The sequence below is a fragment of the Taeniopygia guttata genome, chromosome 13 (genome assembly GCF_048771995.1).
Source record: "Taeniopygia guttata chromosome 13, bTaeGut7.mat, whole genome shotgun sequence".
In the NCBI taxonomy this organism is placed as follows: domain Eukaryota; kingdom Metazoa; phylum Chordata; class Aves; order Passeriformes; family Estrildidae; genus Taeniopygia; species Taeniopygia guttata.
In genome coordinates, this window is record NC_133038.1 from 14,693,203 (window position 1) to 14,717,186 (window position 23,984).

The following is a 23,984-nucleotide window of genomic DNA, read 5'->3' on the forward strand; positions in this document are numbered from 1 at the left end:
ACCAGGTCCTGACCGCCGCTTCATGGCTTCCTGTTCTTTAGAGCTTCAGGCTCCCTAATTCACTGAATTCCCTAATTCATCTCCTCTCTCTGATCCCAGGGGCCAGGGACTAAGCACCACTTCCACCCTTGCAGGGTTTTGGGCCAGCAGGACCCCCCTAAAAACCCCACCCAGGGACCACCATCAGCGCCCCCACCCCGAGGGGCCATCCCAGCTCGCTGCTGGCCCTGCCCTGAGGGAACAAGCTTTGCCTGGTGCTGGCCCCAACACACACACAGAGCTGCCCTCAGAGCAGCTTGCACATCCTCTGCTTCAGGTCATTGCTCGTTCTGGACCCCAGCTCAGGGTCCCATTTCTTTCCCCTGCCTAGAGGCACAGAATGCGCAGCTGGGATTATTGCTTCCAAATAGACTTGTTAATTTTATCCAGATGCTGGCCCCAGCCCAAAAGGCTCCCACAATAAGTACACTGAGCCACGGTTTGCTCTGTCAGCCCCAAGAGTGCCTGGTAAGTAGAAGGAGTCGTAACACCACTGCTGCTCCAAAGGAGACCAGAATGTGCCCAGACCCCTCGTCTCTGCACACACAAACAGATGCTCACACACAAATTTAATGTGGTTTTATTAAGGTTACAACATTTACACAGCACAGGCTCTAGAGCAAAGAAGAGATGGAGGGAAGAGCCCCTAGCCCTGAGCAGAGAGTGGACGGTGTGTGGAGCAAGGACAGCACACCAGCACGCTCCAGGAAGGCAGCTCCCAGCAGGCCAGGATTCCAGGAGAGGGAGGAAGAAACACAGGAGAAATCAGTACTTGGGACGTTTCACCTCAACCCTGGAAGAGAGAGAGAGGGGTAGGAGAGCCGTGAGAGATGCAGGGCAGGAAGCTCCACACCCCCTGCACTGAGAGCTCAGCACTGACATCCACACTTTCACACCACAGAACGTGAGGGGCTCCAGCAGGGCCCCTGCAGCTGAGCAACAAAGACCAGTGTACTTACCCATCAGCCTCCAACTTCTTCCTCTTCTCGATGATCTGCAGAGAAAGCACAAAGTCCTGTTACCCTCAGGGGATCTGCCTGCTCACAGCTAGCAGAGGGGCTGGAGGGTGCCAGATACACCTGGGGAGAGCTGCAGCCAGGCCAGAGCAAGCTGAGGTGAGCTACAGCTGGAGAAGCTGGGCCTGTTTGCCCTTTGCTCCTTGGCCACCACAGACCATTTGTTCTCACCTTCCCCAGCCCGTCCCATACTGCTCTCCCTTCCAGGACAAGCCCTAGCTCTGCCAGCTGGCAAACAGAGAGCACTAAGCATGTCCTGTCCCCTACAATCCCCTTTGGATGGCTCCAGACTAATGGCTTTGGACACGTTCATCTGCTGCACAGCCCAGAGCAAAGGGCCCCAGGCTGGGGCTGCTCCCAGGACAACGGTTCCAAATAGAGCTCCAGACACCTCTGCGATACTGAAGCCCCAAGTACTTGGCTGATGCTCTCGTAAGGAGCAAATCCAGCAGGTGGAGAGCCAGCCCTGGTGCTCTCCCACACACTGGCCAGGGCTGGGTGGGAGCTCCTGGCCCAGCAGCCCCAGCCCAGCTGGGCACTCACCGCGCTGATCTTCTTCCACTGCCGGTCCAGCTCCGCCTTGTCGTTGGTCTCCTTGAAGCGGCGCGTCTTGCGTCCCTCAGACATCTTGATGCCGTACTGGAAGGCTGCCCTGGAGAAGGAGCAAGACATGGCTCAGCACTCACAGGGGACCCACAGCCTGCCACAGGAAGGGCCACGTCTCCCCAGCCACGAGCTCCAGAGCTGGCCTGAGCCCCCCAGAGCAGTGCCTGGGCTGGAGTCTTCAAGAGTGACACTAAGAACAAAAACAAATCACCGGGGCCGGGACCCACCGCTCGTCTTCAGGCTCTCACAAGGGAGCCCCCAGCTTGCTTTAAGCTGCCCCAGCACCCAGGCCTGGCCAGCATGGCCACCCCACCCAGAACACTCGCTCAGCCCTTCCTGAGGGCTGCACTCACTTGGGCAGAGCCTCTTTGTTGTTCATGTACTCGCTGTACTCCTCCTGCGTGTCAAAGTCCCAGCGGCCCAGAGGCCCCTTCTTGTTACCCTGCAGGGAGAGAAGAACTCAGAGCAGCTCCTCAGCTGCTGCTGGGAGGGCTTCTCACACAGCCCTGCACACCCAGCCACGAGGCTCCATCTCCCACCAGCCTCAGATCAATGGCCTCAGCTCCAGATCCCCTCCCCAATAAGTTCCAGACAGATTTTGTGGAAGAGGTAAGTCAGAACAGAGTAGCAGGCCTGTCAACAACTCTGGGTCAAATGCCAGTGACACCTGTTTGCTCCCTGACACAACAGGAGGTGATCAGCAAACCCCAAAGCTCACTCAGCAGCCAGCTCCAGTGCTGCTTCTTTCCCATGGGATCCTCTCAGCTGGCACTGGTGCCTACTTTGCTGGCTGCTCCTAAAGGCTGATGCCAACATACCTGATCCATTTTGCTGTAGTCCACCTCCTCATCGCTGTCCACAGCCATATCATCCATTCTGGGGAAAAAAAAGCAAGGAAAGGACTCAGAGTGGGTCCATGAGATGGATCAGGACCTTGGAGCTGGTGGGAGTCATGTCTCATGGCCTTGGACCAAACACACTCAGTTCCTGGACCAGAGGGAAGTGGCCCCAGCTGTAAACCCTGCAGGTGACGTGTATCACAGGGTATCCAAGGTTGGAAATGCTTCCAGGATGATTCTGCAGGCTGAAAGATGTTCCTCTTCCACTGAGGGAGGCCAGAGCTTCACAACCACATGGATAACAGGGAATGCAGCAGATTCCCAGCCACCTCAGCCTCCCCCTGGCTCTGAGGGGCAGCAGGCTCCAGGCAGCCACTAACAGCAGAGAGCAGCTAAGAACAGGCTGAACCAATGGCTTGGTGGTTTTACCAATCAGCTGTTGCCACAGACAAAGCCAGGCCTGCTCCCCAACAAGTAGTGGGGCTGATGTTCAAGTTCTTGCTGCCAGAGAACAGCAGCCCCTCGGCATGCCCTGCTCCCACCCCACAGCTTCCCGCTGCTCCTTACGTGGCAGGGTAGCACTCAGCATAGCTGTTGGACATGCCAAAGAAGTCTCCCAGCTGCTTCTTGTCTTCTGGCTTCTTCAAAGTGGCAGCAGTTAAGGAAAGCACCACGTGAGCTGAACCTTACAGCTGCAGGCTGGGCACAGCCAGCTGGAAAACCCCCTCCTGCCCCAACACAACCAAACCAGGGGGTGCAGAGCTTTTGTTTGGTGTGGGAGAAGCATTTCCCTGCTACCAGGTGAGGTAGGACAGCCCCCAAGATGTGCTTGTGCCTGCAGGGTCAGCCCAGCCCCACAGCCAGCCAGGCTGGCACAGACAGACAGTAAAGGATATGCCTCTGTTCCCTCCCAGCCAGCAGCTCCAGCAAACTTCTCATTGATGGACTTGATGAGGTCCTTGGCTGAGCCAGGTCCTGGGGTAGAGAAAGCGGGAGGTTACATTTGGGAGGAGGAACAGCTCAATGCAGAGCACAGGCTGGGCAGAGTCCCTTTGGGACACACTAACAGGCAGGATAAGCTGCCTCATGTAAGGTACAAGAGGAGGAGCAAACCAGTTTGGCACTGATGGGGTCAGCTGATCCCAGGAGACCTGGAATCTTGCAACAATTTGTGTTTGAAGGATCTTGAAGCCCGTCTTGTTCCAACTCCCACTATAGGCAGGGACACCTTCCACTATCCTGGGTTTCTCCAAGCCCTGTCCAACCTGGCCTTGAACACTTCCAGGGATAAGGTGTCACTCTGTTGTTTTAAAAGTTTTCTATGCCTTCTGATGTTTACATATTTCTGCTGGAGTTCTCATGCACTGTTCATGTAAATAATAATGATTGTTTTGCATTCTTCTTTGTGGGAGGAGAGAACTGATGGTTTGACCAGTGTGGTTGGAGAGGTAGCAATTTCATCCTCAAATCCACTGTCACTTTTGGAATTCTCTACATTGCAAGGTCAGAAATAAAAGTTACTTTCTTTTGCTCTTTTGATCTTAGTGTGAGTGTGTGACAACAGGGCAGCCACAATTTCTCTGGGCAACCTCTGCCAAGTCCTCCCTACCCTCACAGAGAGAATTCCTTCCTAATATCTAGTCTACATCTCTCCTCTTTTAGCTTAAAGCCATTCCCCCTTGTCCTACCCCTCTCAGGTACCCACACCACTTGACTCACCTTTGTCGATGTCTGTGGGCTGCAAAGAAGAGGGAGAGACAGTGTCAATCACACAGAGCTGAACCACAAACCCAGCAGGCTGTGTAGTGCTGCCTCACTTGCTGAGGGACAGGACAAGCACCCAGCACGCCCTGGGGACAGGCAGAGCTCAGCAGGAGCTGACACTGCCACGTGTAGAGGCACAACCAGAGATACCCAAAGTCCTTCGACCCCACAAAGGGCAGATCTCAGGTGGGACAGTCCTTCAGGAACAGACCCACCTCATCATCAGCCTTGGGCTTCTCAAAGTAGCTGTGCCTCTTCTTGTCCTCCTCGCGCTCCCGGTCCCGCTCCCTGTCCCTCTCGCGCTCCCGGTCCCTGTCACGTTCTCGCTCCCGGTCTCGCTCCCGATCCCGGTCACGCTCTCTCTCCCGGTATCTCTCCCGTTCCTTGTCCCGTGGCATCTTGGCAGTGGAGGGCACATAATCCCCAATGTCTTCAAAGATGCTGCAAGTGGAAAAGAGCCTGGAGTTAGGTGTGCTGCAGGAAGAGAGGCCATAACCACCTCCTTGTGACCTGGAGCACACAGGACCAGCACCAAGAGCTAAGGACACCATATGGAAGCGGTTTCCACATCTGTCAGAGTATCACTGCACTCTGCTCCCTTCTGCTGCAGGACCTGAGTTGTGTGGTCCAGGGCAATAGTGAGCCCTCACCTGCCTCAAGCCTGAAATCCAGAGCTTGCTCCAGCCTTGTCCTACAAACTGCAGGTCCAGCAGCTCCAAACTAAATGTGGTGGACCAAAGCCATTCCCTAAGGGACAGAGCTGTGACCCCATAGCCTGAGGGCAGGGAGGCACTTACTTCATATCAGCTTCAGGAGGCTTCTTCTCATCCAGCTTCCCTGCAAGAACATAACAGCAGTGAGAGGCACATCATCCACTCTGCCCCCTGTGCTGCTCCCCATCTCTGTCCAGGTTCCAAGCTGCAGGAGCAGCAAGCCTGGAGGACATCACATCACACCCAGCCCCTCCAGGAAGCCAAGAGAGGCCATTTCCCCAAGGAACTGGGCCTTCACCAGGAAGAGCAGACCACCATGAGGTGCCCTCACAGCTCTAACTTCTCAGCAGCCTGTCCAATGTGCTCCTGCCTTCAGCCACAGCACTGAGGAAATCACTGTTCTCCAAGCCCACTGTCTCACAGCACGGGGAATACTACAAACCAAAACACATCCCATCCCCTTGGGATATGCTCCAAGCACTAAAATCCTATTATTTGGCTCCTTTCATCTCCTACCTTTGTCTTTCTTCTTGAGCTTCTTGTTGCGGGTGCCTTGCCTGAGGTAGGAGAGGATCTGTGTGAGCTTGCTGATGACAATGTCGTTGGTGGTCAGCGTGGTCTGTGCCTGAAAGGGAAATCCACGAGGAAGCATCCCACTCTTTCGACAGGGAACCCCTCCCAGAACAGCCTGCTCTGGCCAGCTCAGAGCAGTGAGGTGAAGCAGGCTGCAGGCCAGCTGGGTACCTCCATGGTGGGGCAGTCAGCCTTGCTGCGGATCAGCGTGGTGGGGATATCGGTGTCGGCATATTCATCATCCAGATCCACCACGTAGGCCATCCTGCCCGGCAGGAACAGCTCGTTCCGCTCGTAGGTCTTGTTCTTGAACAGGATGCGGTAAATGTTGCGGCCTGGGCAGAGGGAAAAGTGTGGGAAAGCAGAGGACAAGCCCAAAGTGAAGCGTGTTTAGTTCATCAGCAATATGAGAATCGCCTCCTAAGCACACACTTCTTTCAGTCCTCAAATTCAGGACTCTCCCCCTCCAATGGTTTTCATTCCTCCGTTCACCCTCCAGGATTTCTCCCACATTCACAGCACAGACAAGGTGGGGAACAGCCACATCAACACAGTCTTACCCAGGCGAGTCTTAAATTCAATTTTGTTCTCAGGATCTTCATCTTTCCTAAACAGGAACAGAAACCAGAAGTATTAGAGCCAAGTGAATGGCTCCTCTGCATCCTACTCTCTGGCAAGCAGCTGCACTCAGGAATGCAAAATACTCAATCACTCACTTAGTTTCTTTCTGGGGCTTCTCCATCATTTCCTCCTCTTCCTTCTCCTTGCTGGCAATCTCAGCCCGTACCTGGATGCAGAGTAAATGCACACATTACAGCCCAACCCATGCCATTGCTGCCCACCTGTGAGCCCCATCAGATCCCCAGCCCTGCAGCAACCCTCCCCAGGAAGGGAAATCCTGGGAAGGGAAATCCGCTGCCAAGGCCAAGCAGTGACACCCACCCTGTGTGTCTGTGGCAGAGGACAGGGCAAGAGCAGCACGGTGATATCTGCACTCACCTTCTGCAACAGAGCAAAGTCCAGACCCTTCACCAAGTGAGTGTGCTCCATGTCACCACCCAAGAACTTGGACTCCTGGATCAACTGTCTCCTCTTCTCCGCAGCAGATTTATCCCTGTGCAATGAGAACAGAGCCGGGTGAGGGCCAATCCCCCCGGATCAGCCTGGCCAGCCCAGGCCCCGGCACAGCCCACGTACGCCTCGGCCGTGGGCCCCACAGCCCTGTAGTTGGCAGTGGTGCTGATCAGCTCTGTCTCCTCGTAGTCCTTGTTCACTCCATCCCTCCTCTCCTTGGCTCGATCCCGGTACTTCTCGGCCAGCTCCCTCTCGCGCTCGATCTCCTGCTGCCGCAGCTTGGCATAGTAACTGGGGGTGGCAAACAGCTCAGGTTAGGAGCGACCTGCTCATGTTTGTGAGGTCAGGTAACAGCCCCTGAGACCCCCCCACACCCATTCTGCTCCCCAGATACACACTAGGGTGCCACGGGACACAGCAGGCCTGGAGGAAACTGCTGTACTGAAGCCAGCTAAGGAGGAGTTCAATCCTCCCTTCCAAAGGGAAGGGTCAGTGCAGTCCTGCTGTGCAGACACGCCCCAAAGCACACAGTGATCAGTGCACCACCACTGCCCTGCTCTCCCAGACACCCACAGGGCCTCTCCTGCTTCTTCTGGAGGTGAAGCTTCAACCCCATCCTACTGCTGCCCTCCCACAGATGTTCCCACAAGTAGTGACAGTTCCTCAGCCTGAGCTCTTCTTCAAAGCTCTTAAATAATCCACTCAAGGCCCTCTTTGGGAGCACAGCAGATCAGAACTGCTTCCACTGACAGGACATGATGCATAATGACAAGTCCTGCTGCATCTCTTCCCCCACTTACCTTTTCTTCTTCCTCCTGCGAGCAGCTGGATCTTCATCCTCATTGTACTCCCGGGGCATCCTGGAAAAGGGTGAAAAACACATGTACAGTCTGCAGAGCCACATGGGTGACAGGTGGGCAGAACAGTCCCTCAGACACAGCAGAGCACTGAGGTGCTCAGAGAGGGAACAGAACCCTTCATTTCCCCCTAATTCTACACTGTCAGTAGGGAGCGGAAGGGAAAAGACTGATTTTCACCAAAGCAAATCTGCCTCCTGCACAAAGTGTCTTAACAGCCATGAAGCCTCGCTCTTTTCTTTACAACAGCCCTGACCCAGCTGCTTCTCCACTTCCCACACTCAATGCCAAAAGCCCCTGTAGATATTCCCATGCAGAGTACAGGGGAGAGGGTCAGCTGGGCACAGATTGTCCCATGGACCTGTGAAACAGAGCCCTACTCACTCATGGTGGCGAGATTTGGAGGGTGGCGCAGATGTTGGCGCAGCCCGCGGGGTCATAAGAAGCTTCCTGAAGTCTTCATTGGTCAGCTTGGACCTGCAAGGGAGGGAAGGAGCAGAAATCATCATTCCCAAAGAGCTCTGGAGGAGGAGCAGGTCCTGTGTGACCGAGGTGGGCACAGGTACCCATGGAGGAGTCCCAAAGGCTGGACTGTGCCAGTGACTTCCAGCTTCCCCAGAGGAATGGGCCTGGGGTGCCTCAGTGCCCCAGCCCCACGCCCCAGGGCTGTACTCACTGGTGGAAGGAGTGCGAGTCGTCCACATCGTGGCCCTCGGGGGCCAGGGGGTTGGAGAACGGCTCATCTGATGGACAGGAGAGAGAGAGAGCTCAGGCACTGCCCGCACAGCATCACACCTTCCCAGAAACCAGGGCAGGAGCAGCGCCCGCCTGGATCCCAGCCCGCTGTCAGCGGGCCGGCCTCGCCTGCCCGCACAGGACACGGGCTCTCGGTGCCGCTGCGGCTCTGCGCCCTCCGGGGGTGTCTCAGGGCCCTCCCGAGCGCGTCCCGTCCCCGCACCCTCCCAAGGGCCCGAAACGCCGGCCGGCCGCACTGCCGGAGCCAGCCCCGCGCTGAGCTCAGCCCCGCCGCACCCCTGGGCTGCCGCAGGGTCCCGCAGGGTCGGTCCCGCAGGGTCTGTCCCGCAGGGCCTGTCCCGCAGGGTCTGTCCCGCAGGGTCTGTCCCGCAGGGTCTGTCCCGCGGCTCCGCGGCCGTGGCGCGCCCGTCCCCCCGCAGGGCTGTCCCTGCACCGGCCCGGGGTCCCTGGCGGTCCCCAGCGCCAGTTGGGCCTACACCGACCCCCGCACCGGGCCCGGCCCCGCCCCAAGCGCCGCGACAGCCCCGCGCGGGACAAGTGTCGCAGCCGCGGGTGTCCGGGAATGCCCCGTGTCCCCTGTCCGTGTCCCCTGTCCCACACGCACTGTCGCGGTCCGGCATCGCTGCGCTCCCGGCTCCGCTGCGCGTCCCTTCCGCTCGGCGCTGCCCTCCCAGCACACCCCGCGGCCGCCGCTCCCATTGGCGGCTGCCGTCACGGCCCCCGCTCCCATTGGCAGGCGCGATCACGGCGGCTTCTCCCATTGGTGGACGAGCCACGGACGGCGCTGCGATTGGCGGAGGCGCCGCGGTCCCGCCCCCGCGCAGCTGTCCGGGCAGGGAAGATGGCGGCGGGCGCCGTGCAGCGCATCGGGGGCGGGCTGGGCCAGGCGCTGAGGGAGCTCCGCATCCACCTGTGCCAGCGCTCCGCCGGCAGCCGCGGCGTCAGGTCAGCGCGGGGAGGGGCCGGGCCGGGGCCGGGGGTGCTCCTCCAGGGCAGCGAGACGGCCCCGGGCTGAGCCGCAGGGACCCGCCGCTCCTCCTTCCCTCCGCAGGGAATTTATCGAGAAGCACTATGTGACCCTGAAAAAGGCAAATCCCGACTTCCCCATCCTGATCCGGGAGTGCTCCGGTATCCAGCCCAAGCTCTGGGCTCGGTACGGTAAGTAGGGGTGCCCGCCGGGAAGCACCGTGGAGCGATCAGGGAATGGCTGCGGTGGGAAGGGACGTGAGGGAGCGCCGGTGGGGCGGGAAGGGTCGGAGGGACGTGCGTGGGGAAGGACAGGATGGGGAGAATCACCGACTCTCAGGGTTAGAATTTTGAAGCGATTTCATCCGCTGCCACCTCCTGCCAAGGGCACGGACACCTTCCACGGACACAAGTGCTCCCAGCCGCGCCCGGCCTGGCCGGGGGCACTGCGGGGCTCCGGGCACTCAGAGCCACCCCGGGCAGCCGTGCCAGGGCCTGCCCGGCCTCCAGCGGGAATTGCAGCTCGGCTGTTCAGGGCTTGCAGGAGGGATGGTGCTGCAGAAGAGCAGCTGCCCTCGGGCCAGGCTGTGCGGTCACTCCAGGGAAGTGAGCCGCGGTGTCGGAATCTGTGGGTATTGGTGATTCTGAGATTGTAGAAAGTCTCTGTCTTTCTGCCCCATTGCCAAAGCAGAAGCCATAATTCGTCTGTGCTGTTTCAAGGTTGTTTATTCTGTTTATCTCTAACATGTTCTGCTGCCCTGCCGCAGCTCTGTCCTGCAGGGCAGCGTGTGGGGCTCTGCCCTCAGTGGGATGGTACAAACATTATATACCAGAAACTACGTGGACTATATTTACAATAATGTGCCAATATCTATCATCTACGTTGAACAGTGTGTCCCCAGCCTAAACCAATAGAAAAATGCCAACACTACAGTGAAACATGGAGGGCATGAAGAAGGAGGAAAAGGACAAGACACACCCAATTTCCTCCATCTTGTCCCCTCTGAACCCCTAATCTAGAAATCTAAAATTTTACTTTTGCACCCGTGCCACACTTAATTATTACTTCTATCAAACACTCAGAGCTGGTAATTCACCCTGTAAGATTGAAAACTCCTCTCCATGGACAGAGATCACAGCCAGTGTCTCTGGGGGCTCTGTCCAGGGGGGTTCCTGACCCCTGCCAGGGTCCCAGACCTGCCAGGGCAGCCAGAGGGAAGCCCTGGATTCCCACACCGCGGGAAGCAGAGCAGGGCCCAGTGCTCAGCAGGGCCTTTCCAGCCTCTGGCTGTCATCTCCCGCCCCAGTCACTACACAAAAATGCAGCTGTTTCTGCTTTATTTTCACTGCCTTCTCAGTGAAACACCAAGAAGGGAGCAGAAAAGCCCCTCTGGAAAGGAAAACAAATCCTCAAAGGTCATCTGGGCGGGAAAAAATTGAGAACCTTTTAAAAAGATGCAATGACTCATTAAGCACAGGTTTCCCAGCGGGGAGTCCCGTGTGTCTGGGTGGGACTGGGATGGAAATGGAGCCCGGGGTCAGCCCAGGTCGGGGCAGCTGTAGGAACAGTTCTCAGGCTGCTTTCCTGAGGGGAGCACTTGCTGGGACGAGGCTGAAGGCCACAGGGTTGCTCTTGGATGTGTCTCTGCCCAGCCAGAGCTGACAAAAGGAGACTGGGAATGGTGCTGAGCTGCTTTGAGTTCTTTCCAAGGGAAAGGAGGAGAATAGGAAGGTGGAAGTGCTAACTTGGGCACATTGAGGAACACTGGGACGTAGTGACTGTGGAGGGGTTGTGATGGGAGCCTGGGCTGTGATATCAGTGCCTTGCCCACACACCTGCCCCCTCTCACCCTGCCTGTTTTCCCACAGAGTTTGGGAAGGAGAAGAGCATCCCACTGAACAACCTGAGTGTGGATGAAGTGGGCAAGGCCCTGGAGAGCGCTGTGAAAGGCCATGTGTGACGGCAGACAGCAAGTACACACGTGCTGCAGACTCGACTGACTACCTTTAATGTCAAAGATGTATCTTTAATTTATCAATTCATAAACACACTGTGCTTACCTTGAGCTTGGTGGTGGCTGAGAGCCCAAGGAATGGCTGATGCAGCCATTCACCCCTCCCTGGCACGGGGGAGTCTGCCCAGGCTGCAGCTCAGCCCTGCTCCAGGCTCTGGGGGCACCAGGTGGTGGCAAGGGCCAGCCCCCATGCAGCCAGCACTGGGCACTGAGCAGCTCTTGGGAAGCCGGGCACGGGGTGAACAGTCTGTTCCTCCCCTGGCAGTTCAGGAGAGGGAAGGGAGGGGGCAAGGCCTAGGAGGAGGCAGCCAGTGTGGCCTGGCAGGCACTGGGGGCTCCTGGGGGCTGTCTGACCACGTCCAGCAGCGCCTGTGCCCGCTCCTGCAGCTCTGGGGTGCTCTGGTGCTGCTCCAGGGCCTGGTGCCCACCTTGCCTGGTGAAGTCAGCAGCAGCCTGTGTGAGAGGAGAGGGTGAGAGCTGGCTGGGTGCTACAGCTGATCATCTCTGCCCAAGCCACCACATCCCAGGGAACAGGGCTGAAGGAATTCCCCAGAGCCCTCCCAGACCTGCATTCCCAGTCCAGGTCATCCCCACCATGCTGGTGGTTGGCTGGGAAGGACTTCAAGGCCCATCTCATTCCCATCCCTGCCACAGGCAGGGACACTTTCCACCAGGTGCTCCAAGCCTCATCCTGCCTGGCCTTGGACATCCAGGGATGGGGCAGCCAGAGCTTCTCTGGGCACCCTGTGCAGGCCTCCCCACCTCACAGGGAATGCATTCCTGCGATCTGCAGCAAGTGGAGCAACCTCAGCAGGAGCAAAAGAAAACCTGGGGTAGAAACAGCCTGCCCCAACACCAGTCCTTGCCAATAAGGAAGGAACTCTGCAGACACAAGAAGGGTTTTCACCCACCCTCTGCATCACAGTGTCCCTCTGGGCAGGGGCCTGGCTGCTGAGGGGTGGAGGGTAGTGTGGCAGTCACTGAGGGCACTGTTAATCAAATTACAATAACCATCCCCCTCCACAACAACAACACAGTAATCATTCCCCATCCCTGTACAGTCCTGCACTGTGCTCTCACCTCGGGGCAGTGAAGGAAGAGGAGGTGCAGCAGCTCCAGGCACTGCCCCACGGCCTCGGGGTCGGGCAGTGTGAGCAGGGGCAGGAGCTGGGCCAGGAGGGGCTGCTGGAGCAGCTGCTGGCACTGCAACTGTCCCTTCTCTGCCACGTTGCACAGCACGGTCAGGACCTGTGGGAGGGACAGGAGCAAGTGAATGCTCCATGGGCACATTCCTGACAGGCTTGGGAGGGCTCCCCAGCACTCCCTGTGTCACAGAATTGTGCAGTGGTTTGTGTAGAAAGGACTTCAAAGCTCATCCAGTCCAACCCCTGCCATGGCCAGGATCACCTTCCACGATCCCAGGTTGCTCCAAGCCCATCCCTTCTCTGGGCAGCCTGTGCCAGGAGAGAGTTGTTCCCAATACCCATCTAACACCCTCTCAGTGTGAAACCATTCCCTGCTGTTTTGTCACTCTTGCCCTTGCTTGAAGTCCCTCTCCACCTTTTTTTCTTGTCCTGCCAGGTGCTTGCCCACAGCCAAGTGCCCACCAATCCTGCATTCCAATCCACTGGATTTGGAAAGCCTTCTCCACACCCACCCTGAGGCACTGTTCATGCCTGTGCCAGGCAGGCCCAGCCTTGCCACCCACTCCTGGCAGTGTCCCCAATCTCCTAAAGCTTTGGGGTCTTTCAAAGCAAAGGCAGGAGCCTTCCCAGGCTGGCTGAAGTTAACACCTCCCTTGGGACCACTCTTATGCTAGGACAAGGCTCTGCCAAGGGCACACAGGGGAGGTGGCTGGTGAGTGCCACCACACGAGACCTTCTGCCAGGCTGTCCCTGCTGCCCCATCCACCCCCCAACTCCAGCACTGTCAGTGTGGGATTCATGTCCCCAAAACTCCAGCGCTTCCCCACCACTCCCAGTGCTTGGGGCAAGGCTCACCAGCACAGTGGCCATCTGGGAACACGTCAGGAGCTGCAGCAGGGCCGGCAGCAGGTCCAGGCACAGCAGAGCGGAGCAAAAGAAGGGATCATCCGCTGGGTGGGCAGAGAAGAAATGAGTGAATAAAACCAGGGCGGATGCCAGCAGTGCCCAGCAGTGCCACCAGCCGTGGGACACTCACCTGTGAGGTTGTTGAGCAGCCACAGGCACTCCTGGACGAGGAAGGGGTGCTGCTGCAGGAAGCACTGCAGGATGAGGAAGAGGGCGACGAGCAGGCGCCCGTCCTGGCCCTGGCAGGCTGGCTGTGCCAGCAGGTTACTGAGACACCGCAGCACGGGGCACACGAGCTGTGACACAGGGACACACCAATCCCTTTAGCTGAGCACTGTCCCCACAGCAATCCTGGGAACAGCCAGCACCCTGCCCAGCTCTCACCAGCTCCAGGCCCTCGGGAGCATCCTGGGGGATTTGGGAAGCCAATTCGAGCAGGAGCGAGGTGAGCGCAGGCACAGCCCCCAATGCCAGCAGCAGCACGTTGTCTTCGTGCCTGCAAAGGGAGGGACACTGCAAAGGAGGTGGCCTTGGAGCTTGGAGAGGGGAAACTGCCACATCCCCTCACCAAACAACAGGGTCTGGGAATTCAGAGCGCTCTCCTGAACCAGCACAGGGCTTTTTTCATGTTGGAGCAGTGGCTTCTTTCACATTGGAATACCAGATTTTTTTCTGAGCTTAAGAGAACATTTAAAAGGCCATGAAAAACAGATTCCCTGGAAATATCTATGTGGGTCTGGGAACAACAGCCCTGACCCTTGAGTATCTACTCATTCCTTGGCTCCAATGGCAGGCAGGGATTGCTGGCACAGCCCAGATGGGAGGCCCTGGGCCAACCCCACAAGTGTGAGGATTCAGGGAGCTTGCCTTGGGAAGTGTGGGGGACAACTCCAGGCTATGGGAAGCAATTTGGGGGCATTTCAGAGAACTAGAAACAGCCTGTAAAAGAGCTCAGTGATCCTGCACACAGCACATGTGCTCAGACAGGAGTGCTGGGACACCCAGGCTGGCTGGGGAATTGCTTTCCCCAAGGGAAAAGGGGAGGCAGTCCAGATCCCCTTGCAGGACCATGAGCCTTCGTGCCTCTGTTTGGCTGGCCCAGGGAATTCAAAACGAGAAGAAAACTGCATTTACCTACAAATGATGTAGTGGAGACACCAGGCAAACTCCACAGCCGCTCCCATGCCAGCCTTGAGGCCAGAGCAGACCAGCTGGAGCATGTGCTGGGGGAGAGCCGAGTCCAGGACCAGCCTGGGGTCAGAGAGCAGAGTTAATGGAGGCACGGGCTGGAGCACAGGCAGGACCAACAGGGAGACAGGAACCCTGAGCAGGGAGCTGCTGTACCCCATCCTGGGGGCCACAGGGTGCAAACACACACCTGGAAGGGACTGAGCCAAGGGCAGGGACCTTGGGCTCTCCCTGTCCATGGCAGGGCCTGGGGACACTCAGGACACTCTGACTGGGGTCACATTTTTGGCACTGGGGGCTGTCAAGTTGATCTTTTCCTTTGCAAGAGGAACACAGCCAGAATTCCCTGTGAGCCTTCCCTGCTCCATGCTGGCCTTTACTGAAATACCAGAGCTGTCTTCTCAGATGAGGCTGAGGGAGAGGAGCCAAGCCCTGCTCCCTGATCTGCATCAAAACGTGCAGAGCTCTGGTAGGATTCTGCCCTGCACTATTAATGTCACTGGGGTGGGGAAGGCCTCGTGTCCCCAGCACACAAAGACTACAAAGACCTGGTGCAGGGTTCAGAGGCTCAGACTCACGGGATGATCTCCGTGGGCGCTTCCTTGGCTTGGAGGAGCTGTGAGAGGACATAGCCCACACCTTCCAGCACTGCCTCGTGAGGGGACTGCAACCAAAGAGAACAGAGCTGATCCCTCCTGACAGAGCCAGGGCCCCGGGGTGACCACCAAACCCAGCTGAGTGGCACAGCCTCGCTGTGCTTGGAGAAGAGGGGGCACAGAGGGGACCAGGAAGGACACAGGAACCAGAGCTGAGCTGTCCCCCTCTCCACATTCACTGGGCTTACCCCAACTGCAGCAAAAGTCCTGATTTGAGCATTTGGACCTGCAAACCACAGCCTGCTGGACCAGGCAGCAGAGGGGACAGGGCTCCCTGTGCTACAGACTGTACCAGGCAGCCACTGGATGGGGGGATTCAGCTGGGGAAGAGCACAGGGTGCTGAGCTGAGCCCTGAGAATGAGCACAGGGGAGCCCACAAGTGACCCTCACGCTCGTGGGAACAGCTCCCTGCAGTTTCCCCACGGCTGGAAGGAGGGCTGTGACTCAGGGCTGTCAGTCAGAAAAGTCTCTCCAGGGCACAGAAATGTGGCTGAGCTGTTTCACCCACCTGGATGCAGGATGCCAGCACTGGAATAATGCCCTGAGGCAGCAGTTGCTTCCTCACAGCCTCACTTTCTACTACGAGGTTCCCCAGTGTGTACAAACACAGCTCCTGCAACAACACAGCAGAGCAGGAGTGACCCCCTGGGCAGCCAGCAAAGCCCCACACACTTCCCTGAGCAGGGCAGGAGCTGGCTTTGGTGGAACAAACACAGATGGAGCTGCTGGGCTCTCCAGCCACCCCATTCCCAGCTCCATCAGCTTCAGTTAATATTTTTTCTATCTGACTGAAGCTGGGATCTGATCACTCCCACTTTGGATCTGGGTCTCCTGGAGCCTGCCTGTGTGCTGCATTCAAATGGGACCTTGCTCCTTAGCTGAGCTCGTCTGCTTCCCATGGAGCAGCTGGAAAACACGTGGACATCCCAGAGCTGCTCCAGCTCTTTGCTCCTTTCCAGATCAAGTTGCAAAGCGTGGAGCCACAGGCACTCTGTCTACTCCTATCCTTTCTTTCTTTTCCTTATATATTTTCTTAAGCAACATATTTGTACTTTTATATTGTTTCCTTTCTATAGATAACAACCAAAATGGCTACGTACCTCCTTTCTTAATTGTTCTAAAATAAACCTACCATATATATATATACACACACACATATATATGTACATAAACATGGGCCATTCAGTGTGGCTCCACTCTAATCCAACCCAAGGGATCTGTGATTCACAAGAACTCAGTTACCCCACCTCAGGGCAGGTTGTAACACCTGGGCACTGGGAACAGTCCTGCTCTGAGGCCAAAGGCTGTGATGCCAAAAGATTTTTGCTTCCAGAGGCTTCCAGAGGGCCCCTTCTCAGCAGCACTCCCACGTGAGCCACGTGTGACCAGAAGAGGCCAACACCAACCCCACCAAAGGATTCCCAGGTGCAGACGGATCTCACCGTGAGCTCCAGGCTGTGCCCTGACAGGTAGGTGAGCAGGTAGGAGGTGACAGGCAGACACGCCTCGGCCACGGCGGGGACACTGGAGTGGGAGAGCTCGTGCAGGCAGCGGGCAGCCTCCAGCTGCAGCTCCCCCAGGCTGCTGGTGAAGAGCCCGGTCAGCGTCCGCATGCTGCCGTCCAGCCTGCGGACACAAAGGCTGCTGCTGCCACCTCCCAGCTCACCCACCCCAGCACAGGGACAGGGCCCCTGGGGACATGCCCCTGCTAACAGCCATGGCAGGCTGGGCTGACCTGACAAACTTCTGCTGAGTGTCCTCGTTCTGCAGAGCCCAGCGGAGGCGGCCGAGCGATCGCTTCCTGTCCTCCGAGCCCCTCTGCACCCCCCTGAGCAGCTCCAGAACCTGGCCAGGCAATTCAGAGGTGGGTGAGCTTCCAGCAGTGCCAGCAGCAAGATTTGGCCCCGTGAATCCTCAAGGCAAAGGAGCCCAGGGCATAAAGGTGGGCACAAGGAGCCTCAGCTGTGCCTGGCAGTGAACCGGAACCATTCCCAAACCCACCCCTGCCCAACCTCCTTCATGAGTCTGGGGAAGGTCCCCGGGACCCCCATTGCCACGGAGAACATCAGGTTCTTCACCTCATCCTCTGAGAGTGGGTCTGGCACAACATCTGCTCCATCCTGGGCCGCGCTGTCCTCCCGCAGGAGCCGCTTGCTGACCAGCTGCTCCTGCCGCCGGGCCTTCCTGAGAGCTGCCAGGGCACGTCAGCTCCTGCTCCTCCATCCCCCCAGGAGCCTCATTCCTCCCTTAACCCAGGGGGGAACTGCCCGTCCCTCCCTGTCCCTCCCTGGGCTTCCTATCCATCCCTGGAAGGATGCACGATCAGGCACTGCACCTGGAGCTGGGCTGAGGGTCAGGCACACAAAGTGTGAAGCCACTGCTGGGAGAATGGGCAGGAAAATGGAACCACCTGAGGGAGCTGAGGCTGGATTTCACACACAACCATAAAATCATTAAAGTTGGGAAAGCCGTGCAAGATCATCAACTGCAGCCTTCAACTGAACACCACCAGGGCCACTAAGCCATGCCCCAAATGCCCCATCTGCTTGATTTTGGAAAACACCTCCAGGAATGGTGTGCAGCCTGTTCCAATGCCTGACCACCCTTCTGATGAAGAAATTTTTCTTAATATCCACCCTGAGCCTGCCCAGGCCCAACCCGAGGCCGTTCCCTCTCTCCTGTCCCTGTTCCTGGCAGCACAGCCCGATCCCCCCGGCTGTCCCCTCCTGTCAGGAGCTGTGCAGAGCCACAAGGGCCCCCCTGAGCCCCCTTTTCTCCAGGCTAAGACCTTGGAACACGCGAACAGTGGGGAGGCTGTGGAAGAAACGGGGAATTCACGGCGAAACCCCAGCGATAAAGCCGCAGCTGCAAAACGCTTCCCGAGCGGGCAGCGGCCCCGCGGGGCGGGGATGGGATGGGGCCGGCAAGGGCTGAGCTGGGGGTCCCTCCCGGCCCCGGGGGACCCCGCAAACCCCCGGCAGTGCCCGCAAACCCCCGGCAGTGCCCGCAAACCCCCGCAGTTCCCGCAAACCCCCGCAGTGCCCGCAAACCCCCGCAGTGCCCGCAAAGCCCCGGCCGGACCTGCCTCTCGCTCCCGCCGCCGCGCCCGCAGCTCCTCCGCGCTGCGCCCGCCGCGCCCGCCCCGCCGCCGGCCCCACATGGCGGAGCGGAGGAGGAGGAGGAGGAGGAGGAGGAGGAGGAGGAAAAGGCCGTCCTGGGGCGGTCCCGGGGCGGGGAATACACGATATACACGATGCCGGCCCCCTGCGCCAGCTGTGCCCCGCGGGGATCCGTGCTGCGGGCGTGGAGGGCACAAAAAGCCCCCAGAATTGCCCGGGAGTACCGAACAAGGCGGATCGGTGCCCGGGGACCTTCCCCCGTGGTGGTGGGGGATGTGGGGCAGAGGAACTCCTGCTTCCCCAGCGAAGTGTTTGGGGATTTGCAGCTGGAGGGCAGAAATGAAGGAACCAGCCCCGGCAGGGCCCGGCAGAAGGGACCGGGAGGAGAGCTCAGAGGGCGGCTGTGATTTTTCCATCATGCTCTCAGCAGCAGTTTCATGGAATTCCAGACCCATTTGGATAGGAAGAGACCTTAAAGCTCATCCAGTTCCAACCCCTCCACCATGGGCAGCGACACCTCCCACTGTCCCAGCTTGCTCCAAGCCCCGTCCAGCCTGGCCTTGGGCACTTCAGGGATCCAGGGGCATCCACAGCTGCTCTGGGCAGTCTGTGCAAGGGGGTCCCCACCCTCACAGAGGGGAATTCCTTCCCAACAGCCCATCTATCCCTGCCTCTGGCATTCCTGTGTCCTGTCACTCCCGGCCCTTCTCCTAAGTCCCTCTCCTGAACTTCCATTAGGCCCCGGAAGGGGCTCTGAGGTCTCCCCTGGGCCTTCTCCGGGCTGAAGAGCTCCATCTCCCAGCCTGTCTGCACAGCAGAGGTGCTCCAGCCCCTGGAGCATTTCTGTGGTCTCCTCTGGACTTGCTCCAGCAGCTCCATGTCCTTCTTGTGCTGAGGAATTTCATGTACACCAAGGATGCAGAAAAGGAATCATGCAATTGCTGAGCACTTCTGCACAAGTGTCCCAGAGAGCAAGGGACCCCAGGCCAGCTGCTGTGGCACCAAGGTGTAGTGCCACATTAACTGCAGCAAACTGGGAGCTGCATTGTCCAGCCCTGCACTTTCGTTGTTGGAGCCCTGGATCCTGAGAATTTTAAACTTTGTGTGCTGAAAGGCACAGACCCACAAGAGAACACTGCATCTGACCTGAGGCCGTGGAGAAGGCTTCCAAAATTCACTAATAGCACTGGGATTATGAGTAGTTGGTTAGAAGTGTGTGATCTTACAGGGTAAAAAAACTTAGATTTGGGATTTTAGTATATGGTGATATATGGGAGTCAAGATGGAGAATTTTGAGGGTGGGTTAGTTGTCTTTTTTGCACCTTCTTCCTTCTTCTTCACGGATCTGTGTGGTTTTCTCTAATTGGGTGAAAGATGTCCACGTTGCAGGTTTTGGGTGATCATAATTGAGTTAGAAGCATAAATAATATAGATGTCAACTGTTTATTGGATAATTGAGATTTAAATAGCCTTGAATTGACACCATTTTATGTCACTTTCTCGGCGTGTTAGAGAGAGCTCAGATCTCGTGAGTTTGTAATAGATAAGGATAATAAACTTCAGAGTGAGACTTTAAAAACATCTCCTGAGTTTTATTTGCCCTGCCTTTGAAGCAAGAAAGGGCCTGTTATTCCAACATTTCATTACTTTTCTGAAGCCCTTTATGAATCCAACACAGGCAGAGAAATCTCTGGGAAAGAAAAAAATTCCAGACAGATCACAGAATCACAGAAACCTTCAGCTTGGAAAAGATCTCCAAGATCATCAAGACCAACCTTTGACCACCACCTTGTCAGCCAGACCAGAGCACTCAGTGCCACATTCAGCATTTCTGGAATATTTCTGGCTCCTCCTGGCGCAGGAGTGCCCTGAGCAGCTCCAGGCTGCCTGGACAATGGGTGGGAATTGTGCCATCCCCATCCTACACGGAGCACAGGTCCCTTGGCACGGTCTGCATGCCAGGGATGCCAGTGCTGTACGCTTCTGCATTGCCTGCAGGGTGCTCAGCAACAGCAGAGCATCCTGAAAATGCATTTGGGGAGCCCTGGCCGCGCTGTTCTGTCACCCTTCCGAGGAAAGACAGCGGTTCTGGCGCTCTGCCCGCAGCCTTTCCCAGCCTGCAACCGCGGGGAAGCGAAGCAGAAGTGCTCGGGTGGCTCCGTCCCACTCGGGAAGTCACGCTGGGGAGCCAGGGCTGTGCCAAGGAGCCGGGGCTGTGCCAGGGAGCCGGGGCTGTGCCAGGGACACCGGTCCGGGCAGCTCCGGCTGCTGGAACACAGCTGGAACACAGCTGGAGCACAGCTAGAACACATCTGGAGCACAGCTGGAGCACAGCTGGAGCGCCGAGGGCTCCCCCAGCGGGTCCTGGGCAGTGCCGGGTGCCGGAGGGAGCCGAGCCCGGAGCCTTTGGCAGCTCCGCGCGGCTTTGGCAGCGGCTGGAGGAAGGAGCGCGGCGAGGAAGGTGTCGGTGTGGGCGGCCCTGAGTCAGTCCCGGCACGGCCACTGCCCGGGGCTGCTCCCTGCAGGTACCGGAGCTGCTCGGGACGCTGCGGCAGCCCCGCCACGGCACGGACAGGTACGGAGGGTCCGTCCTGGGTGGGTCCGGGATGCGGCCAAGGAAAGGCTGAGCAGGGCTGGTGCCAGCCCGGAGTTGCTCGGAGCAGGAGGGTGGGCTGGAGACCCCCAGAGACCGCCTTTGAGCTGAGTCAGCACATATTTAGGAGCCTTTAATCTTTGCTTGCTGCTTCTTTGGCAATCTGGGGGTCAGAGATCAGACTCTGTCAGCTGAGCAGCTTCTGGTGCTGACAGGGATGTGTTCACACATTCAGGGGTCATTTTCTATCACCCCTCAGGGGGCTGCTGATGAATCAAACCTCTGGGTGAGGAAGGAGAAAACATGAAGCCCTCTGTTGCAATTTCCTGCCCCGGATAACAGAGGAACAAACAGAGCTGGGGCTCTCCCTGCTCAGGCTGACACATCTGCCCGTAACTGCGCCTTTGTAGTTTCTCCAGGCGTTTCCTGGTCAGGCAGCCCAGGCAGGACAGTGCAGAGCCTCGGGACACTCCCTGCTGCGGGCAGGGTGGCACAGCTGCAGCTCCTGGGCATTTGGCTGCTGGCCCGAGTGCTGCCCGAGTCACAGCAGGAGGAATGAGGGCAGTGCCCTGCTCGGCTCAGGGTGGCTCTGCAGGGCTCAGCCTGCCCAAACCCTCCCTCCAGTCTGCGCCAGAGCGGTCCCCTCAGCTGCCATTCACCGTTTCTCCTCCAGTTTTTAGGTTGTTCAGCATGAGTGTGGCTGTGCTCCTGCTCCTGGGGCTGGGGCTGCAGGTGGCAGAAGGCAGAAGGGACAGGTGTTTCTTCAACCGCACTCAGGAGTTCTGTGTGTGCTACAACCTGTCCGAGGAGACCATGGGCAGCATCATCCAGTGCCTCCCAGCAACTGTGGTGGAGTTTTGGGGCGGAGATCTGGAGAAATACGCAGCCTTCCCCATCAGGGACCCGGACTCCTCTGTCATCGACACTCTGGGCTCCCTTATCATCCAGAAAGTAGTTATTGGAAATGTCCTGGTGCCTGAGGCGCTCCTCGCCCGTGTGCTGAGGTTCTTCTCCTACACCCACGTGCGGGAGCTGGCCTTTGAGAGCTGCATTTTCCAGGGCACAGGCGACTGGAGCGACATGGATGGGCGCAGCTTGCCCATCCTGTCCCTGAGCTTCCACAACGTGACGTCTGCCCCGCCGACGGGCTGTGAGCAGGCCTTCTCCAGCCTCAGCAGCTGGCTGGGGACCCTGCAGGAGCTGGCTGTCACCAGCTCCCACCTCAACAGCCTGCCCTGTGCCCTCGGGAGAAAGCTCAGAGCCCTGCGCTCCCTGGACCTGGCACACAACAGCCTCTGGGACGGGAGCCTGGCCCCCACCTTCTGCCAGGGAGCTTTCCCTCAGCTCCAGCAGCTGAGTCTGCAGGACAACAGCCTGAGCTCCTACCAGGGCGTGTGTGAGGCTGTGGAGCTGCTGCCGGGGCTCTGGTACCTCGATCTCAGCCACAACGAGCTCACAGCACACCCATCCTCCTCCTGCCAGTGGCCACCGTCCCTCCGCCACTTTAACCTGTCCAGCACCGGCTTGGATGAGGTGCCAACCCCGCTGCCTCCCCACCTCGAGGTGCTGGACATGAGCCACAACCACCTCCACGCTGTAGACATCTCCCTCATCTCCTTGAAGAAACTCTTCCTGAATGAAAACCTGCTGCAGGCCGTCCCCTCGGTCAGGAATTACCCCGTGCTGGACACCCTTCACCTGGACAACAACTCCATTTCTGAGCTGCCCGGGGATGAGGTGAAGCTGCTGGGGCGGCTGCAGGACGTGGCTGTGGCTGACAACCCCTTCAGCTGCTCCTGCTCGGGGGCCGGGGGGCTGCAGGCGCTGGCGGCCGCGGGGCACCTGGGGCAGGGCTGGCCCGGGGGCTACAGGTGCCACTCCCCAGCGCAGTACCGGGGCTGGCAGGTGGCACGGGTGCCCGTGTCGCTGCCGCGCTGCCACCTGGCCGCCGTGGTGGCCCCGCTCTGCGTGGCCCTGGCCCTGCTGGCTGTGGCTGGGGCCGCGTGTCTGGCCAGGGGCAGGTCCTGCCGCAGAGCCTGAGGGCAGCGGGACCCTTCCCCACGGCGCTCCCGGGAAGGGTGGCAGCTCCCCGTGCTGGTGAGGGGCTCTGGCTGTCCCAGTGCCTGTGCCCAGCTGTGCCCGGGCACCCCTCACTTCCAGCCCCACGCCAGGCTCTGACCACAGCCACAGCCTCCCCCTGGGCACGTCCCTGTGGCCAGCTCCAGCTGCCCCAGCACGCCACGCTGTCCCTGCCATGTCACTGCCCTGGGCAGGAGGAGCTCAGCTCCCTCCCATTCCCACTGGCAGCACTCAGATGCCCCCCCAGCCTTGCTGGGCTCTGCTGGTCCCTGCCCAGAGCCCCCCACACCCTTTATCCCCACCAGTCCAGGCATCCTTGGAGCCTCCATGGCCCTGTGCTCATCCTCCCTCTCCTCCCCCAGGGCTCTGGCTGGGCCGGGATGTCCAGTTTGGCAGCAGGATGCTGCTTGGCTGCTCTTCGGCCTAATAGAAAAACTGAAAAAACACAAAAGACGGGAAAATGACTAAATTAAACACTCTGCACACAAATGCTAATGAGCTGGAGCAGTTCCTTACACCTCCACCTGAGGCACTGGCAGATGGGGACCTTGAGAAAGTTCAACCAGAAACTTTTTAAGTGATAAGAAGATTAGTTTGTTCTGGGTTATTCAGAGAATATCTCATAGTAAGGAGAAAATGGATTATGAGATGCAGGACTGGGGAATATTCAATGGAAAGGGGTGGGTGGGGAAGGGACAGGCTTGGGAAAATGCACCCCCACACACAGTGGGCATCCTCAGCACCGGCATTTCCCTCTGTGCTCTCCTGCTGATCTCCAGTGCTTCTGCGGTTTGTGGTCACTTCTTGTGACACCCTGTGCAGCAGCCCAGGGTCCCTCCTCTCCCAGCCAGGGCTGAGGTGTCCCTTTGGGGCTGGGAGCACCCCAGTGGTGTGAGTGCCCCGGGAGCACCCCAGTGCTGTGAGTGCCCCAGGCACCACCTGCCCGCTGTGCCCCGCTGATTCCTTGGCCAGCAGGGCCCAGGCCTGGAGCAGGGTGCCTCAGGCTGCTCTGGCTCTGCCCTCAGCCATCAATAATGCAGGAGAACCCGATCCCCAGGTAACCCCATCCCTGCCCCGGC

At 58.4% G+C, this 23,984-nt stretch overlaps 4 protein-coding genes across 4 annotated transcripts; 2 read left to right on the forward strand and 2 right to left on the reverse strand.

Moving 5' to 3' along the window:
• Window positions 1-603: 603 nt before the first annotated feature.
• On the reverse strand, window positions 604-8,994 carry IK (IK cytokine). Its single transcript, XM_030283726.3, has 20 exons — window positions 8,842-8,994; window positions 8,158-8,224; window positions 7,866-7,958; window positions 7,425-7,484; window positions 6,748-6,915; window positions 6,550-6,664; window positions 6,267-6,337; window positions 6,111-6,157; window positions 5,722-5,885; window positions 5,494-5,602; window positions 5,062-5,101; window positions 4,480-4,705; window positions 4,220-4,238; window positions 3,397-3,475; window positions 3,068-3,148; window positions 2,480-2,537; window positions 2,015-2,103; window positions 1,599-1,707; window positions 999-1,033; window positions 604-832 (listed from the first exon to the last, which is right to left on the reverse strand). Exons 1-20 carry the CDS (start codon window positions 8,855-8,857, stop codon window positions 805-807), a joined length of 1,674 nt encoding a protein of 557 aa, XP_030139586.1. The 5' UTR covers window positions 8,858-8,994; the 3' UTR covers window positions 604-804.
• Window positions 8,995-9,063: 69 nt separating this feature from the next.
• On the forward strand, window positions 9,064-11,263 carry NDUFA2 (NADH:ubiquinone oxidoreductase subunit A2). The gene is given in 3 exon segments (NM_001245326.2): window positions 9,064-9,182; window positions 9,289-9,395; window positions 11,073-11,263. Coding segments are annotated over 3 exon segments (303 nt in total). The 5' UTR covers window positions 9,064-9,078; the 3' UTR covers window positions 11,165-11,263.
• TMCO6 (transmembrane and coiled-coil domains 6) lies at window positions 11,190-18,352 on the reverse strand. The gene is made up of 12 exons (XM_072935144.1): window positions 18,196-18,352; window positions 17,193-17,305; window positions 16,850-16,959; window positions 16,557-16,740; window positions 15,623-15,727; window positions 15,036-15,121; window positions 14,404-14,520; window positions 13,654-13,765; window positions 13,400-13,565; window positions 13,219-13,313; window positions 12,299-12,466; window positions 11,190-11,671 (listed from the first exon to the last, which is right to left on the reverse strand). The coding sequence occupies exons 1-12, from the start codon at window positions 18,272-18,274 to the stop codon at window positions 11,513-11,515; spliced, it is 1,494 nt and encodes a 497-aa protein (XP_072791245.1). The 5' UTR covers window positions 18,275-18,352; the 3' UTR covers window positions 11,190-11,512.
• A 2,025-nt stretch (window positions 18,353-20,377) lies between these two features.
• CD14 (CD14 molecule) lies at window positions 20,378-23,394 on the forward strand. Its single transcript, XM_002190446.5, has 2 exons — window positions 20,378-20,808; window positions 21,500-23,394. The coding sequence occupies exon 2, from the start codon at window positions 21,517-21,519 to the stop codon at window positions 22,864-22,866; it is 1,350 nt and encodes a 449-aa protein (XP_002190482.3). The 5' UTR covers window positions 20,378-20,808; window positions 21,500-21,516; the 3' UTR covers window positions 22,867-23,394.
• Window positions 23,395-23,984: the final 590 nt, after the last annotated feature.

What these genes read in the sequence shown, in the direction of transcription:
- CD14 (XM_002190446.5), top strand. Translation starts at nt 21,517, where the DNA reads ATGAGTGTGGCTGTGCTCCTGCTCCTGGGGCTGGGGCTGCAGGTGGCA.
- IK (XM_030283726.3), bottom strand. An exon ending in GACTCGCACTCCTTCCACCA is followed by an intron (nt 7,959 to 8,157) that starts GTGAGTACAGCC and finishes CCTCCCTTGCAG; the next exon opens with GTCCAAGCTGACCAATGAAG. An exon ending in GTGGGGCCCACGGCCGAGGC is followed by an intron (nt 6,665 to 6,747) that starts GTACGTGGGCTG and finishes CTCATTGCACAG; the next exon opens with GGATAAATCTGCTGCGGAGA.
- TMCO6 (XM_072935144.1), bottom strand. Translation starts at nt 18,274, where the DNA reads ATGTGGGGCCGGCGGCGGGGCGGGCGCGGCGGGCGCAGCGCGGAGGAG. An exon ending in ACTCAGCAGAAGTTTGTCAG is followed by an intron (nt 16,741 to 16,849) that starts GTCAGCCCAGCC and finishes TTGTGTCCGCAG; the next exon opens with GCTGGACGGCAGCATGCGGA. An exon ending in CTCCACTACATCATTTGTAG is followed by an intron (nt 13,766 to 14,403) that starts GTAAATGCAGTT and finishes CTCCCTTTGCAG; the next exon opens with GCACGAAGACAACGTGCTGC.